General features: G+C 37.4%; 2 protein-coding genes across 2 annotated transcripts; both read right to left on the bottom strand.

Moving 5' to 3' along the window:
* Window positions 1–2,473: 2,473 nt before the first annotated feature.
* Window positions 2,474–10,618, bottom strand: LOC148867906 (ABC transporter B family member 21-like). Its single transcript, XM_088978167.1, has 13 exons — window positions 10,519–10,618; window positions 9,233–9,636; window positions 8,513–8,567; window positions 8,243–8,418; window positions 7,902–8,123; window positions 7,544–7,782; window positions 6,808–7,333; window positions 5,694–5,967; window positions 4,597–5,483; window positions 3,934–4,200; window positions 3,542–3,805; window positions 3,074–3,367; window positions 2,474–2,983 (listed from the first exon to the last, which is right to left on the bottom strand). The coding sequence occupies exons 2-13, from the start codon at window positions 9,557–9,559 to the stop codon at window positions 2,630–2,632; spliced, it is 3,885 nt and encodes a 1,294-aa protein (XP_088834293.1). The 5' UTR covers window positions 9,560–9,636; window positions 10,519–10,618; the 3' UTR covers window positions 2,474–2,629.
* A 1,631-nt stretch (window positions 10,619–12,249) lies between these two features.
* LOC148867905 (HXXXD-type acyl-transferase family protein) lies at window positions 12,250–14,804 on the bottom strand. The gene is made up of 2 exons (XM_088979570.1): window positions 14,336–14,804; window positions 12,250–13,251 (listed from the first exon to the last, which is right to left on the bottom strand). Exons 1-2 carry the CDS (start codon window positions 14,756–14,758, stop codon window positions 12,358–12,360), a joined length of 1,317 nt encoding a protein of 438 aa, XP_088835696.1. The 5' UTR covers window positions 14,759–14,804; the 3' UTR covers window positions 12,250–12,357.
* Window positions 14,805–17,713: the final 2,909 nt, after the last annotated feature.

Genomic DNA, 17,713 nt, shown 5'->3' with positions numbered 1-17,713 from the left:
AGTTACAAGGCTGTCTTAGAGCTCTATTTTTTAAGCGGCACAGTAGTTTAGGCATTTTCACGGGTTTTGGTGGAAGTTAATGGTAAGAATACAGTTAGTCAATTGTGAGAAACAGTAGGGGTAGCCTCAGTCAATTTTGAAACAGTAAGGGTATAGTTAGTCAATTACTTAAACCATAAGGGTAGTTTAAGAAATTTACCCTAATAATAATTACTGTATTTTAAAATTTACAGTATTAATAATAATTACAAGATTTTTAATAATTAACAATAGTATTAATCGTATTTATTAAAAATAATGTCTTTATTAACTAATAGTATTTTTAAATAATTATCAGAATTTATTCACAAACAATATTAAATAATGTATTTATTAATTAATATAATGTAAGTTCTAATTTATTAAAAATAGTATTTATTAATTAAAAATAATTAAATAATTAGAGTATTTTATTAACTAACAATATTAATTATACTTTTAATTAATATAGTACTTTTAGTAATTACAATGTTATTATTTAATCAAAAGTATTTATTAATTAACAGCATTTTTAAATAATATAGTACTTTTAATAATTACAACATTTTTAATAATTATAGTATTTTAATTAATTAAAATTATCTATTAAAAATAATGTATTTTTATTAACATTATTTTTAATAATTATAGTATTAATAATTAATCATATTTTATAATATTTTCAATAATTGCAGTATTATTAATTACTGTATTTATTAATTAACATTGTTTATTAAAATAATGCATTTTACAGCATGGTTTTCAAAAAAAAAACAAAAATAAAACCATTCTAAGTACCGATTTTCGAGTTGACGGTTCGACCATTCGGTTTGAACGGGCAGCCCATTCTGACAAAAAAAATTTAAAAAATAATTAAAAATAAAAATGGCCAAAACTGTTGAACGGGTCGACAGTTCGACCGCCTAAATCAACATGATCAACCATTCGTCGATTCAATGGTTTTTGGCCAAGAACCGAGTTTAGGGTAAAATGGAACTAGTTGCCTAAACGGTTCCTGGGCCGAACAGTCCGACCATTCGGGTCAATGGTAGTTCAAAAACCATGTTTTACAATATTAATATTACTTATTAACCGTATTTTACAGTATTAATATTTTAAATTTGTTAATTAATGTAAGTTATAATTTAAATTGTATTTTAAATATTATTTAAATTATATTTGAAACTGTAAGTAATATAATTACATTTTTAAACAGTATTTGAAAGTAATTATATTTAAATATAACTTAATGTATAAATTGTAGAAAGTTACATTTAATGAATAGAAATTATCGAAGAAAATAACCAAAAACGAATTAACATGATTTCCAATAAATATGATAAATTACCAAAAATTAAAAAAATATAACCTTTAAATTTACTTTTTGAGAGAAGTTATTTATCTATTTTCTCAATTTTTTGTATTTTTTCTATTTTCTTTTGTTTTAAAAATAAAAAGTAATCATTGCTTATCTTGATTAGATTAATAAAGCTGCACACTATTTGAGAGAGAGACCTTTGGATTTTCCAAGGCCTTTTATTTTAACGCATGTTATTAATACATTTCAAAAAGAGATTTAAGAGAGTGAGTGGGAGGGAGTAGTAATAATAATTATTATATTTTAAAATTTACAGTATTAATAATAATTACAATAGTTATAATAATTAACTGTATTTATTAATTAATAATATTTTTATTAAATATAGTATTTTTTAAATAATTATCAGTATTTATTCAAAAATAGTATGAAATAATGTATTTATTAATTAATATAATGTAAATTATAATTTATTAATAATTATATTAATTAATATAGTAATTAAATAATTATAGTATTTTAATTAATTAACATTATTTATTAAAAATAATGTATTTTTGTCAATAGTTTTTTAATAATTACAGTATTAATAATTAACCATATTTTCAATAATTGTAGTATTATTAATTACAGTATTTATTAATTAACGGTGTTTATTGAAATATTTTATTTATTAAAAAATATTAATATTTTTTATTAATTCAATAATTAACATATTTTTAAATTGTTAATTAACGTAACTTATAATTTAAATTGTATTTTAATATTATTTAAATTATATTTGAAATTGTAAGTAATAAAATTAAATTATAAACTGTAATTAAAAGTAATTACTTTTAAATTATTGATTTAAATATGATTTAAGCTATAAATAGCAGAAGATTATATTTAATGAACAGAAGTTATCCAAGAAAATAACCAAAAATAGAGTACCAATAATTTTGTCATAATTACCGAAAATATCAAAGAAATTACCAAAAATGGATTAACATGATTTCCAATAAATATGATAAATTACAAAAAATTAAAAAATATATATATAACCGTTAAAACTACTTTTTGAAAACATGTACTAATTATCAATAATCTTCAAGAAGTAAATGTAATTAGTTCATAGTGTATTTAAAATACATTTGCTTTTTCGTATAAATTATAAATTATATAATTTAAACATTAATGTTACAATGGAAAATAGAAAAAATGTATTTACTATTATTTATTTCCATTCACTTTCACTCAAGAAAGCCCGGATCCCCGCTAGTATTGCAAGAAAACCGGACTCCCCTGATAGTGCTAACATCTAACACTCGTTTGAAGTGCTACCAAAGAGGCATAAACACCATCTTGAATATTGATCAGATTCTCATGCTTTCCTCTCTCCACAATGACTCCTTTTTCCACTACCGCTATTAGATCAGCACCTTTAATTGTTGACAACCGGTGAGCCACCATCACTGCCGTCCGGCCCACCATGACCCGGTCCAATGCTTCCCGTACCACTCGTTCTGATTCCACATCAAGTGCGCTTGTCGCCTCATCTAGGAGTAATATCTTTGATCCCTTCACCATTGCACGGGCTATTCCCACTCTTTGCTTCTGCCCTCCAGACAATTGCGCTCCTTTCTCTCCTACTATCGTGTCATACCCCTGCAATTTGTTTTCATTTTCAGTTTTGAATAACAGAAAACAGAAACCAATTTAGAATCAAATATATATAGTTCAGTTACAGTGTTGCACCTGTTGCAATCCACAAATGAACTCATGAGCATTTGCCAACTCTGCTGCAGCCAAAATCTCTGCTTCTGATGCATTTCCTTCCTTCCCATAAGCAATGTTGGCTCTGATTGTGTCATTGAACAAAACTGGTTCCTGGCTCACTAATCCCATCTGTTGCCTCAACCACTTCAGTTGAAACTTCTGAATTTCAATCCCATCCAGAGTGATGAGACCTGAATTCGGTTCATAAAATCTATGCAACAAGGAGATTATTGTTGATTTCCCACATCCACTTTCTCCAACCAAGGCCACTGTCTGACAAAATGAGATTTTGAGATCATTAGTTTTAATTTGCAAGTGAGCCATCTGACTAGTCTAAGTGATGGTTTGAATTGTCTAGTAACTGTTGATTATATCAATACTTTATACACAAGAGTCCATATGTTCATATGAGTTAAACATGAAAGACAACATGTCAAGAAAAGTTACCTGGCCAGAATGAATTGTCAAGCAAAGATCTCGGAAAATCTGAATGTCAGGCCTTCTGGGATACCTAAAGCAGACATGCCGAAACTTTATTTCTCCCTTCACATTTTCTAATGTCATTCCAGACCCATCACCTGGGTCTATCTTCGACTTTCGATCAAGAATAGAAAATATTGAAGCAGTAGAAGTCTTGGCCTTAATGGCATCATTTATGAAAGAGCTAGATTGAGAAATCCTTGTAGTAGCCATGGTAAGAGCAAAGAAAACCTGCCAGTCAGGTTGAGAGACGACACATATATTAAATCAGAAAACATATTGAATCTCAATTGTATGAAATTCAAAAACATCTTCACACAACTTAAATGAAATGTTGAAAATACAAAATGAATACTTACATGGAAAACCTTGGAGAATGTTGTCTTTCCATCCTCGACAAGTCGGGCTCCAGCATAGAAAATAGTTGCATATACAGTATACAGAAAGAAAGAAGAAAGCCCAAAACCAACCCCACTTATTACCCCTTGCCTCATCCCTGCCCTCAAAGGGCCTTCACATTTCTTTTTGTACAGTTTCATCACCTTATCTTCAGCACAGAAAGAAGCAACTGTTCTTATACTCCCAACTGCATCTTTAGCCACTTGACTTGCTTCCTCGTACATCAGCTGCAAGTTAAATCATATAGATGTTAGAAATTTCAGGTTTTACTTACCAAAGGGTGCTCAATGTATGTGGGACAGTAAGTGTGTGAAATAGACAATGATAGTGACAAAATTGTTGATGGTCTTGGTCATATGAACATCAGAATGAAACTCCAGAGTTTGATTTGTTAAGTACTAGAATCTCCAACATTTTAGTTTGAATTGTGATCATAAGTGACACCCAAACCACCAAATGCAACCTCATTTTCTTCAAAGAAAACAGGATCAAATGCTACATATTTTTACATTCATATTATATGGTTTTATTCTACCTTTCTTTTCCTTTTGAAAAACGGACTATTGCTTAGCATTCATTAGCAATCAGACATAAAATGAATCACCATGAGTTTAAGTTTCAACCTTTGCATCTGCACTGAATCCTTTCTTGAACTTCGTCTGAATCCATCCATTAGTTCCTATCATAGGCAACAAAGCAAGGAATATAAGAGCGAGTTGCCAATTAGCTTCAAAAGCAATAATCAAACCAGCAATTGCTGTTGCGGTGTTCTGAACAAGCTGAGCAAGTGCATCACCGACCAAACTGCGGACGGTTGCTGCATCTGCAGAAAGCTTTGCACCAATTGCACCACTTGAGTGCTCAGGATCATCGAACCAACCAATCTCCATGAGAACAACCTTTTCAAAGCACATTGACCGTACCCGTTTTACTAACTTACACCCAGCCACAGCAAAAAAGTATGTCCGTGCAAGAGATGCTACTAATGTTGTCAGCCCAAGTATGACAAACATCAAAGCCCAAAACCGTAAATCCCTCCGAAGCTCACTTGGGGGTTCGTAGAATGTTTTGATTATGCTAGAAAGTAATATACTAAAAACTGGAAAGATAGAGCCATTGATGACTGCAAATATAACACCAAGTAGCATCACTGGGATCTCTGGCTTGTTGAGATAGGCAAGCCGGTGGAGTGGGACTTCTTGAGACGGTTTTGGTGGTGCTTCAGGCAGGCTTCTAGGTTCTGCAGTTGCGTTTTCTTGGATTTTGGGTCCAGTAGGTAAACCAAATGAAAATGAGGAGTGGTAGCTACTATGTCCAGCCCCAGATGACTCTAGACTTATGGAATCCATGAATGACATTAGTTCACTCAATGGCCTGCCAGAATCCATCGTAATTTCTGGTCTGTCTTCAACACTTATCGCATGCTGTTCTGACTCTTGGTTCATTTCTTGAAGGTGTATAAGCTGGCAATATACTCCACTGCAATCCTTAAGTAGCACTGAGTGTGAGCCTGGTATGCAGAAACAAACAACTTCAAGTGCCTGTTTCTCTTTTAATTACATACAGAAAAATGTCTGACAATCCAATCATTCAAAAATTTAAAAATAAGAAAGCGGAAAGACCTCATATTCAGTAGATATTGAACCTATGAGATGTCTCTTCTAGTAAAGGAGTTCAGTAAAGTGTACCCTGACTATAAGTATTAAACGAAATACTTTACCCTTTTCAACAATCTTTCCCTGATGAATGACAGCAATTATATCAGCATTCCTCACAGTACTTAAGCGATGAGCCACAATGACAGTAGTTCTATTGACCATGACCCTGTCAAGCGCCTCTTGCACAATTCTTTCAGATTCTGCATCAAGTGCGCTTGTAGCTTCATCTAGAAGTAGAATCCGTGGGTCTTTCAAGATTGCTCTAGCAATTGCAATTCTTTGCTTTTGGCCTCCGGACAGCTGAGTGCCATTCTCACCAACCATAGTGTCCAATCCCTAATACAGTAAATGAATAAAAAAATGAGATTTGGAAAGTAAACAGATCATTGTTCTCATCAATCAGATGTAGTTGTCAACAATTGATGATTCCAAAACTATAAACCAGGCAAATTCATTTGAATAGATGTTTACATAGAAAAAGAAAATGACAAGGCACTGATAGGTCGAGAAAAGTCATCCATTACACTGCATGAAACAGGTACAACTTTGTCTAATGAATTCATGATTATGAAAATGGAGTTCACTACCTATAACCTGTAAGTATAAATTTTTCGAAATATAGGTATTCTTGATTCCTAAAGTTGTCTGGGATTTTAGCATCCTTTTTATCCTCTTTCTGTCAAACAGCTAAAACAGAATCTTCAATTTAATAAAACCTTTCAACTGAAAATATCTCCCTATGTTCAGTGAATGCACATGAGAGTTTAGAAAAACCTGATTGGTATGATGGTAAGATTTTGGATTGTGAATCATTAGTGAATGGAGTAAAAATGAATTAGTAATAAGAGATATTCCATCTCAAGTTGTTATTCTCTACTTCTCTACTAAAGGCTCTTTTACTTTGGAAACTCCAAGTTCGGTGGACTAGAGGGAAGAATTCTCTCTCTGTATTCAGATTAAAATGATTAGCAGCATCTTCCTCTGTTTATACACTATTTCAATAAGAAAAAAAATAAAATAAAAACTCATAGCAGTGATTAAGGGCAATTGTTGGAAACTGGACCAGACCAAGCGGTCAAACCAGAGTTGGACCCCAACCAGGAATCAGACACTTTTTCATTCAATGCCTCATCAAGTTTTCCAAAACATTGGTTTAATAATAAAAAAGAGGGGAACCTGAGGTAGCTTATCTATGAATTTGGCAGCATTGGCAAGCTCAGCAGCAGCTCTGACTTCTTCTATAGTTGCATCTTCTTTCCCATAGGCAATATTGTCTTTGATACTGCAAGCAAACAGCACAGGTTCCTGGCTGACAAGCCCAATTTTCTTTCTCATCCATCTTAGTTGAAACTCCTTGAGGTTTATACCATCTATAAGAACTTCACCCTCTTGTGGATCATAAAATCTCTCAATCAAACTAACCACTGTAGACTTCCCACTTCCACTTTGTCCAACCAAAGCTGCAGTTCTGCCACTAGGAATGGAGAGAGAGAATCCATTGAATATTTGCTCTTCTGGTCTAATTGGGTAACTGAAGCAAACATCTTTTAACTCAATGTCACCACAAATATCATTTAATATGCATCCATGACTATCATAAGCATTTATATCAGGTTTTCTTTCGATTGTCTTGAACATTTTAAATGCAGCAGCTTGTCCAGCAGCAAATGCAGCAAGGCACGGAGATGCCTGACCCAGATTCCTAAATAGATCAGAAGCATGCAAAAGGGTGAACAAGTAGACCTTTATCAAATTAAAGACCAACAATACTACCATTCATGATGAGCTCTCTATTTTCATGCACATACATTCAAACAAATGGAGGCAAGCGTCTTTAGTTTTTCTGATACAATGAGCTCAATAAATTAATCAAGAATGTTGGAAGCAAAGGAAGAAGCAAATTGGAACTTACACGGAGCCAGTCAATAGAGCAAAAATTATGTTAATGACATCACCTCCTGTATATCCTTTATCTAGTATCAGTCTTCCACTATGCCATAAAGCCAAAGCATAACTGCAGAATACCACAAACATAACCATGCCAGTACCTAATCCAATTGCCAATCCCTCACGAACACCAGACTTGTAAGCATTCATTAGAGATTTATTATACTTAGAAATAGCTTGCTTCTCTCCAGTAAATGATGCAACCTGTATACAAACTCATTGTCAGTCTCCCTTGAAAAATCCAAAACGAAAAACAGAATGCCTTATGTCAAACTAGAGCCCAATACAACATATAAATCTTCTATAACAGCAAGTCTACATACAGTCCTTATTGAGCCAACTGTCTGTTCTACTACAACTGATGCTTGTGAATAAGCAGTTTGTCTACGGGATGCCATCTTGAATGTAATGATGGATGTCACTGCACCAGATACCACAAGAGCAGGAACAGATGACAACAGAATAAGGGTGAGAAGCCACCCTTTAATAAAAGCTACAAGAATGCCTCCTATAAAAGCTGATGTAAGCTGTATAAACTTGGCAACCTGAAAATTAGGATAAAGAAAGGAAGTTTACCTTCAACTTTAATCTTTAATGTTCAATGTAAATATAGTATAATTTGATGATTGTTAGTTTCATTAATTTGAAGTGGTAGTGTCAATACCTTCTCACCCATGGCATCTTGAATGAGAATAGTATCACCTGACATCCTCCCTACAACTTCTCCAGTGTTTGTTTCCTTGTCATAGAAACTTATATCTTGCCCCAATATGGCTCTTAAGTATAGATTCCTTATCCGTGCTGCTTGTCTTTCCCCTGTAACCATCCAACAGGCCACCTCTGGCAGATAACAGAGAGAGGCTTTCTAAGTGTTAGTTGTCAAGATATTCTCTATTAACAATGGATTTGTGTAATAAGTGACTGGTTTACTTACGCAAGAATGACGCAACACCTGTATACACAGCCAAGTAAACAAACCTCAAGGATACCTGAAGGCATGATAAGATAAAGTTATAACTAATTTAAGCTTGTCTACATTTTGATATTTCCCTCTGGCTTCTAGAGAAAGTATGACAAACTTATAAATTGTACTTAGAAGTTGGACTTTCTATTGAAAAGGGAGATAATAGTTGAATGAGTATAAAAAGATGAGATATTCTGAACATTGAAGAAATGCCATATGGAAAAAAAATAACAAACTTGGAGCTCTACTCACCAACTACAAGGGAATTATAATTTATAGGATTTGAGACTTATGAATCTTTATACCTTTGAAAATTAGTATTCAAAATTAAATTTCAAGTTAAATATACTTCCACACCTTTAGGGTCATACAAACAAATTCAGATAGATAATCCATTTCCTTTTTTGCTAATTTCAGTTTTTATCATGTAAAAAATCTAAAAAATATAGCGGCTCATACTATAGCTAACAGGGTTTGAATTAGTGACGGTAGTCTCTTTTTTGACCATCCTCCCCCCTGCCTTAGTCTCTCTTAGTCGAAGGAAGCGGCTTTTTTATGGTGTTCTCTGTGCTTGTGTTATTTTCTTTTAGTAATGATATATTTTGATTACAGAAACAAAAAACAAATCACAAATGCACATTAGAGATGTCCCTGTGGGTATAATTATCAAGTTTATTTGCTGATACATACCTGGGAAACTGCATGAACCACATGGCTAGTGTTGGCATTTTCTCCAAAGGAATCAATTAGCTTCCCAAAAAGTACAGTCATGAGGGGCATGGAGACACCATTTCCAAGAGCTCCAATTGTGCCAATAGTCATCAATACAACATCCTTGGAATCTGCAAAGGAGAAGAGCTTGTAATATGGAACAGTGTTAGAGTTAGTAGCCTCTTCTCCGCCATTGTTCTTTTGAAAATCATGTTGGCCATTGGTTTTTCCTAGGACTGGATTTTCATTTGTCACATTTACTGGTGAATGATTCGTTGACATGTTGGCCCGGTGGGTCTCTGACATACTTCCAACTTGAAGGTTTTCTAATTGCTACCTATCATCCGCCACAAAATTCCAAGTCTTTTGAACTGAAATCACAGCTGCAAGACAATAAGAAGAAAATACTGAAGGAAATGAGCAACCTATAAGCAGTAAATAGATATATGATGATGTATTGGAAGATGATCATAGGCCAACAAGATACTAGAATTTGATAATTATTAGATTGTCGTAAGGAACAGAATGTTGGCAATGAGGAACCAACGTAACCATAAAATAAGAATAGCCTAGAGGAGAGCGTTGAGATGGGTGAATGACAGAACCAAGAAGAAGCATGCTTGTGTGAACTTATAAGAAGCAACTTTGAGCGAATGATGACTCATGAGGAAAATAGTTAGACCATGTACATGGAAGGCTGTGGCCCGTGGGGGAGCACCAAGGAAGACGTGGGTTGTGATGTAGTGAAAAATGATGGTTCCAGAAAAGATACCATTATTGCAGAACAGGAGCCTTGTAGCTAACATAAAGTAGTTGTGATAAGGCGTTGTTAAGCAGTTGAGCACTTTGAGATTCTTTTCTCATTCCATATCATTTATACCAATATAAAAAATGAGACCATATATCGCACAAGGAGGATATGGGTGGATCCAAAATATCTTTGACAGTCCCTGTTTCTGTTGTTCCAACAACTGATGGTCATTAATAATATTCAATCTAACTAAAAAAATATTCAGGTAAAGAGGGAGGGGGGGTATTTACACGATATTTTCAACTAATAAAAATATATTCTGCAACTTTTCAGGTAAAGGTGGAGATATTTACAGTTGGAAACACAGCCTAAAAACTACAAATTTGGAAAAGAGAGAAGGACATCATGTACAGAACCCACTAGAATTGGCATTTAAGTTTCAAACTTCTTGTATGTTTTAAGTTAAGCGAATTCATTAGTTTTCCATTGTTTAGGATTCGGTTCAAGGACTTACTTGAGTAGAAATTTATATGTAGGTTGTCGTTTGTGCACCTGGATTTACTTGTTTCGTGCAGCAGCAAAGTTTGCTTGAAGTGCAGCTTCCATCAGTCAAAAATGCCCAATTCCTTGTCAATATAAATCAGAAATCAACTTTATTTGTTATTACTTAATTCTTTGTCATGTTTAGGAGTGCAAGTCAGGCGGAAACACAGCCCAAGTCCAGACCAAACCCGAGGTTAAGCTCGACCTTTCCAACCTGAGCTGGAGCGCAGCCCGCACTCTAATTTGATGCATTCGAGTTTGGACGCAAACCAGTCTCAGTTTGATCACTGAATCCACTCTAAAATTAGAGGCTACAGTATCCACGATGTACAAAACAATGCAATCTGGGTGTGCGGGGCTGGCCATGGTGGGGCGTACGTAGTAATCCATATTCCATACAGTTTGGAAGATTGTAGATTGATGGAAATTGAATATTGAATATACCATGCGCATTATGTCCACTGTTGGCTGTCTTTGTTTCTACGCTGATCTCACCTCACCTAGACCTATTAGGTCTAGGGAAAAAACTTTCGATGCGAATTAGTGGAGTTTGACAGAAAGGACCCAATAATGTTGCCTAATGCCAAACGGAGGCATTGGTGGTTGATATGACATGTTTTTTCAGTATTCATGATGTCGATGGGGTTAGTCAAACCCATAAAATGCCGGTGTGTACAGACCATAAATAATTCTTTAGAATGTGCAGCAGCATTGGTGGAGCCTCCAACCCAATTTAGCCCAACTCTTTTTTGGTCTCCATTAACCTACAGCTTTTGTAATGATCACCCCTCTGGTTGCAAGTTGCAAGGCTTTCATTTCAATGAATCTAATTGAAATCAATCATGGTATAAGGCATCAGAAATATAAATTGTATTGTAAAGACAATTTTAAAAGAAAAGATGTATTTTTGGATACACATAAATTAATATATACATATATATGTTTAATAATATAATTATAATTGAATAATATATCATAAGTTCGTTGCAAGCACAAAAAACCTATGCTTTGTTGGGCTGTGCCAGACTAAGAGTTTGAATTCTAAATTCTAAAAATGGCTAAGAGAAAATGAACACATATTTTTTTCTTAAAATTGTAAGATTTTTCTTAAAAGAGATAAGATTTAAGAGAAAATGAATAGACCCTAAGAATGATCATTCCTAACAGAAATACAACTTGTCTTAATATTGGTATCTGATGAATTCAAGGGCATCACGTATAATGATCTAGCTAGCAAGTAGTTTGATTGGATCATTGGATCCTTCAATGTTTCTACAGGCTATAGCACGAGTTTTCATAAACTAATAAGGAAATACCATTTGGGCTTTCAATGGCTAAAGGAGTAGGAGACAGTGATTGCAAGTGCCATTTCCTCATGTATGGGCCATATGCTTCTAATAGAGGTTTATGGAAATAATCCCTCTATATATCTTAACCAACGAAAGAAAATGTTTGCTTCCGGTTCAAATGGATTCCAAGAAAAGAAAGAGCAGAAATAGAAATGGGATTTCTCACCCAACTGATCAGCTGCGGCAAGGCATACCTGATACCCCAACCCCTAACCCTAACCCTAACCCAACCCATAATATATATATATATATATACAGTTTGAGTCAGTTCCATTGTTATGTCTTAATTTTCAAGCCTCGCATCGTGAATATCATATAGAACACAAATCTTAGCCCTTGATGAGAGTTGATGATAATGAAAATAAGTACGTACATAGCATATCATTATAAAATTTTTATGGCAAATTTTCTCAATGCAATATCAATTGCACCCATTATTCATTCGGTGAAGAAATTATTTTCTAATTGGGATTACCACTAACGCTTGACATTTGATCAAGCAACTGTGGTAGGTGGACCCCCTGGACACTCCACGTCATCAAACGGACTCCCTTCCTTGGTGTTGGTAGACATCCTATAATTGCCACGGGAATGATACTAGAGCCTTGTATGGGGACCATGTGAACTGGGGGACCCCACCCATAGTCCACCTGGTTGAACCCCAATCTGCCCCACTCTGATATAAACAGTGTGGTGTACGCCAGAGGTGGGGCGAATGGGTCCATACCCTCCCCCGCATCATCACCCTTCATCCACTTGGTGAATTGGACCCGCAGCTGAGACTTGGCCTCTTGTATTAATTTCACAACCTCCGCATTTGATGCGCGTGAGACCGTTTCACAATTGGTCGTCACCGTTACCGGAAAGAAACAATTACCATAGTAACCATCTAGCAGCGGAGGGTGAAGGAGGTGACGAACGTTTGCAAAGAACACAAGATCGACTTTGGTATCGCCCTTGAAATTTAGCGCCCGTGTTCTGCACCTCCACATTGTGGCAGCTACGACTTCAAATGTGGAGCAACGTCGACCACCTGTCAGCTCTGAGAATTCAAGCTTGAGTTGATTGATTCGGTCTAGAGTAACATCTATGGACGCATGCTCTAGCTGGTAGTCTGGTAGGGATGGAAATGGTGGTGGTGGTGGTGGTAGATTTGGATCGTCTCTGGCCACGCCTGTTGGTGGTGCTGGACTTGGGAGGGCTTCTCTGTGCCAAACTGGGGCAATACTGGGATGTTGCAGACCTCTGGCCATCTCGCCTATAGCATTCAGGAATTGTGCAGCTCCAAGGCCATCACAAATACTATGGCAAAATATGAGCCCCATCACAAACCCGTTGCATTTAAACTGAGTCACCTGACAATTAATGTAAAAATAAATAAATAAAGCAAGCTCATGAATTATGACTGGTGAATGAATTGACAAGTAATATTAGATGTATTAGGACATGTTTTGGAGTTTTTTATTTAAAATAAGTGTTTATTTGGGCCATTAAACACTTATTGATATTTGGAAAATAAGCTTAAAATAAGTACTTATTTTTAAAATTTTTTAAGTGCTTATTTTTTAAGTCTAAATTTCTAGTTTTTTCTAAATGCTTATATAATAAGTACTTTTTCAATTTTTTTCTTCTAAAATTATCCCTAGTTGAATTTTAAAATACCCCTTATAAAATTATCCCTATTTGAATTTTATAGAAATACTTTTATGAAAACACTTTTACGAAATCACTTTTAAGAAAGTATTCTTATGAAAGGATTTTTACAAAAAACATTTTTATAAAAGTACTTTCACGAAAGCACTTTTATGAAAGCATCTTTACGAAAGCACTTTTATTTCTTAGAAGTGCTTTCGTAAATGTGGTTTTATAAAAGTGTTTTTGTAAAAATGCTTTCGTAAAAGTTCTTTCAAAGGGTATATTTTGAAAACTTGATAGAAAATGAAAGACAAAATAGTCACAAATGCTTATTTAAGTGCTTATTAGAGAAAAAGATTACCAAACAATCAATATAAAATAAGTGCTTATTTGATGAGCACTTATTTTTAACTTAAGCACTCCCAAACATGGCCTTAGTGTTAGGAAACCTAGAAAAGATACTCATACACATATTCCATATGTTCCTCACATATCGCTCTTCACACCAACCTCACAACACGTTCCAACCACGCACCGGGAAAATCTTCTGCACGTGTGTATTATTTATTATTCATGGGGATTGGGGAGTAGACCTATTCATGTGCTGGACTTGGGTTTGGTTTTTACCAAAAATTGAATGGGCCCAACCCGAAGCTCAAGCCCAAAACAGTGTAAAGTTGGGCCTAAAGCCCAGCCTATGAACAGGTCTCATGATAGGGTGAGGTCGGTGTGAAGTGCAGTAATCATATCCCTGATTCATCAAAAACCCATTCTCACTGAATCATGGCTCTTCTAGCTATATACCTGCATTAGCACAAGAGGATTCATGGCAAGGGCATGGATTTGGGGAACAAAGTCGGGAAGGAGATCATCATGGGGGACCTTATAAACATTGTCGAAATAATTGACAGTGTCAAGGCCACAATCAGCAAATGCCTCGACAAACCAGACACCTTCTCCGGTACAGGCAACCTGGACGCCGCCTAGGCTGCTCGACTCCTTGAGCCTCCCTGCAAGAGGATAGTATGGAACCAGTGCCTTGGACAAGGCATGTTTGATGAGCGTGGCAGCTTCAGCTGGGCCATGCCTGAAGACATGCAATGTCCTAGCATAGCATCTCAAGGCCGGCAGCCTATCAATGGCTGAGAGATGGAGGGTGCCTCCTGTGGGCGTCGTTTCAGATGGTGGAACCAATCCTCCAGCAGTTCGCTTCACAGAGAAAGCCATGATGGGCTCTTGCTTCTTGGGGGCCGGGAAGTACCTCCACACAAGCAATTGCAATTGATGAAGCAAGCGCACGCTATATATAGATAGATATAGATAAAGGTCGAAAATGCTTAACTTAGAAGAGTAGGTTAAGTTGCATATGTATGTAGTGTGAACTTGGGGATTGGATGACATCCTTAGCTTTGCTTGGACTCACAAGCTCGAGTAAAACTAAAACGTAAGTACATTTATTATATTCTTTTAGTTATTTGTGGATAATATTCTAGTAGAGTAGGTGCAAACACAGCAATAATTAATAATTATTGTTGATTATTGGGGTCATTGAAATTTAGACAAAAAGTTAATGATGAGCGTCTGAAAATATTGTCTTTAAAATGTTATTTGTACTCATTCAATTCCACTGAGTTTGTTGTTGGGTTATAGACAAGTCTATACACAAGATACAATAGAGCCTTGTGCGAGAATATGCAACCAGCAAAGTTGAAGAATATCTGAAGAAACATTCTATGAAACAGTAGCAGATCAGACTGAGAGTGACAAAAGTGATTTTCGAAACTTGTGTGTGTAAATGCTTGATTCACGCTCTATAAATAATTTCTAAAGAGTCATGGAGTTGAAGAATGTGTTGGTTCAAAAAGGCTACTAATAGTTAATGACAGTTGATTAGGGCGGATTTGGCCCTCCAATGACATTATGACACCTGGCACCTCAGAACAACTAGGTGACACCTAGGACCACTTTGGCAACAACCTACATTTGCTTAGTTGATGGTGTCTCACCAGGCGCGGCTTGGCACAGGCGTGACCTGGTGGCCTGGCTCTGGCACAAGCTAGCGGCCTGGCCCAGGCACCGACCTGACGGCTTGACATAGGCGCCAACCTGACAACCTCGATGAGCTCATCACCGTACCCTGCATTTTACGGGATTGTGATTTGTAACGGCTATATTAGCTCACCCACTCCCCGAGTCAAGCGGAAATGGGCAACCTTACCAGTTGGTGGCTTTATCCCCACCTAACACGAAAGCAAGTCCCATCACAACGGGAATCCAGGAACTGCTCTACCTAACCCACGATGACTCCAGTATATAAAGACCTCACCCCCTAGGGGCGAAAGGAGGATGGATAACCTCTGCTCTCTAGCTCTCTCATTCTCTAATATCATTCTCAACTCTCCACTAAGTGCTAACTTAGGCATCAAAGTGACCTCGCCGGGTTAGCCACCCTGTGTCCTCTGACATTTGGTTCCTTGCAGGCCTCTAAAAGAGCAACAAAGATCGTCAATGTAGCTCACCACCAGGCAGCTCATCAAGGTAGCTTATCAAGGTAGCTCACCTCCAAGCAGCTCATCAAGGTAGTTCACCACTAAGCAGTTCGCCACCAAGTAGCTCACCACCAGGCAGTTCACCACTAGGTAGCTGCCACTAGGGAGCTCTACTTCAGCCTCTGAGTCACAGGCCTCTGGGGAGCAGATGAGCCGACGAGGTATTTAGCCAAAAAATGGATGCGTGACCAGAAACCGTTACATCAATTGGCGTCGTCTATGGGAGCACAATACAAAAAGCTAAGTTCTCATCCTACAAAAAGCAAAATTCTTATCTTACAAAAAGCTAAGTCATCTTCTCCCAAAAAGCTAAGTCCTCACTTTTTTAGAAACTGAAGCTCCCATTTTATAGTTTCCTTTTTTTATGAACTCAAAGAAAATGAAACTCCTGCATTATGAGGCGGAGGCAGCGCAATCATAGCTCTAAGGTGCCCCCTGGTGGTCTGGCACGGCCCGCGCGCGCCTGGCGTGGCCTATGCGTGACCTGGCAGCCTGGCACATGCGCTGACCTGGCGCGACTTGGCACGGGCGCTGACCTGGCGTGACCTGACACGGGTGCTGACCTGGCAGCCTGGCCCAGGCGCGAACTGATGAACTGACAAAAGACTTCCTCACCCAAGACCCAGTTGCTTCTTCGGCATGGGCAAAGTTCAGGAGTGAACTATGAGTTGCTCCCAATTCCTAAGGGCCACAATACTGCTTAAAGACCTAGTTGCCTCTTCGGCATGGGCAAAGTTCAAGAGTGGACTATGAGTCGCTCCCAAAGCCTAAGGGCCACAATACTGCACAAGACCTAGTCGCCTCTTCAGCATGGGCAAAGTTCAGGAGTGGACTATGAGTCGCTCCCAAAGCTTAAGGGCCATAATACTGCTTAAAGACCCAGTCGCCTCTTTAGCATGGGCAAAGTCTAGGAGTGGACTACAAGTCGCTCCCAGAGCCTAAGGGCTATAGTACCGAACTGGCAAAGACCCCGACGCCTCATAAGCAGCTCGGCACCCGGTTAGCCCAACACCTCACAGAGACCTCACCGCATAAAACCTAGTTGCCTCTTCGGCATAGGAAAAATCAAGGAGTGGACTGCGAGTCGCTCCCAGAGCCTAAGGAATTGAATCAATGCTTATGGGCTCATCGACTTACGAGCCAAAAAGAGAAATCTACTCCCTTTGCCAAGTTACTTTCAGCTCGGGAGTGGGGGGCAAATGATGAGGGCGAATTTGGCCCTCCAATGACATTATGACACCTGGCACCTCAGAACAAGTAGGTGACACCCAGGACCACTTTGGCAACAACCTACCTTTGCTAAGTTGATGGTGTCCCACCAGGTGTAGCCTAGCACAGGCACGACCTAGTGGCTTGGCCCTGGCACGAGCTGGCAGTCTGGCCTTGGCGCGACTTGGCCTTGGCACGAGCTGGCAGCCTGGCCCTAGCGCGACCTGGCCCTGGCACGAGCTGGCGACCTGGCCCAAGCGCGACTTGGCAGCCTGACACAAAGCGCCTACTTGACAACCCCGATGAACTCACCATCGTACCCTACATTTTACGGGATTGTGACTTGTAACAGCTATATTAGCTCACCCACTCCCCGAGTTAGGCGGAAATGGGCATCCTTACTAGTTGGTGGCTTTATCCCCAC

This window comes from Nelumbo lutea, chromosome 3 (assembly GCF_056320005.1).
Source record: "Nelumbo lutea isolate HS-2025 chromosome 3, American lotus-T2T, whole genome shotgun sequence".
Classification (NCBI taxonomy): Eukaryota; Viridiplantae; Streptophyta; class Magnoliopsida; order Proteales; family Nelumbonaceae; genus Nelumbo; species Nelumbo lutea.
This window is presented reverse-complemented; position numbering and strand designations above follow the sequence as displayed.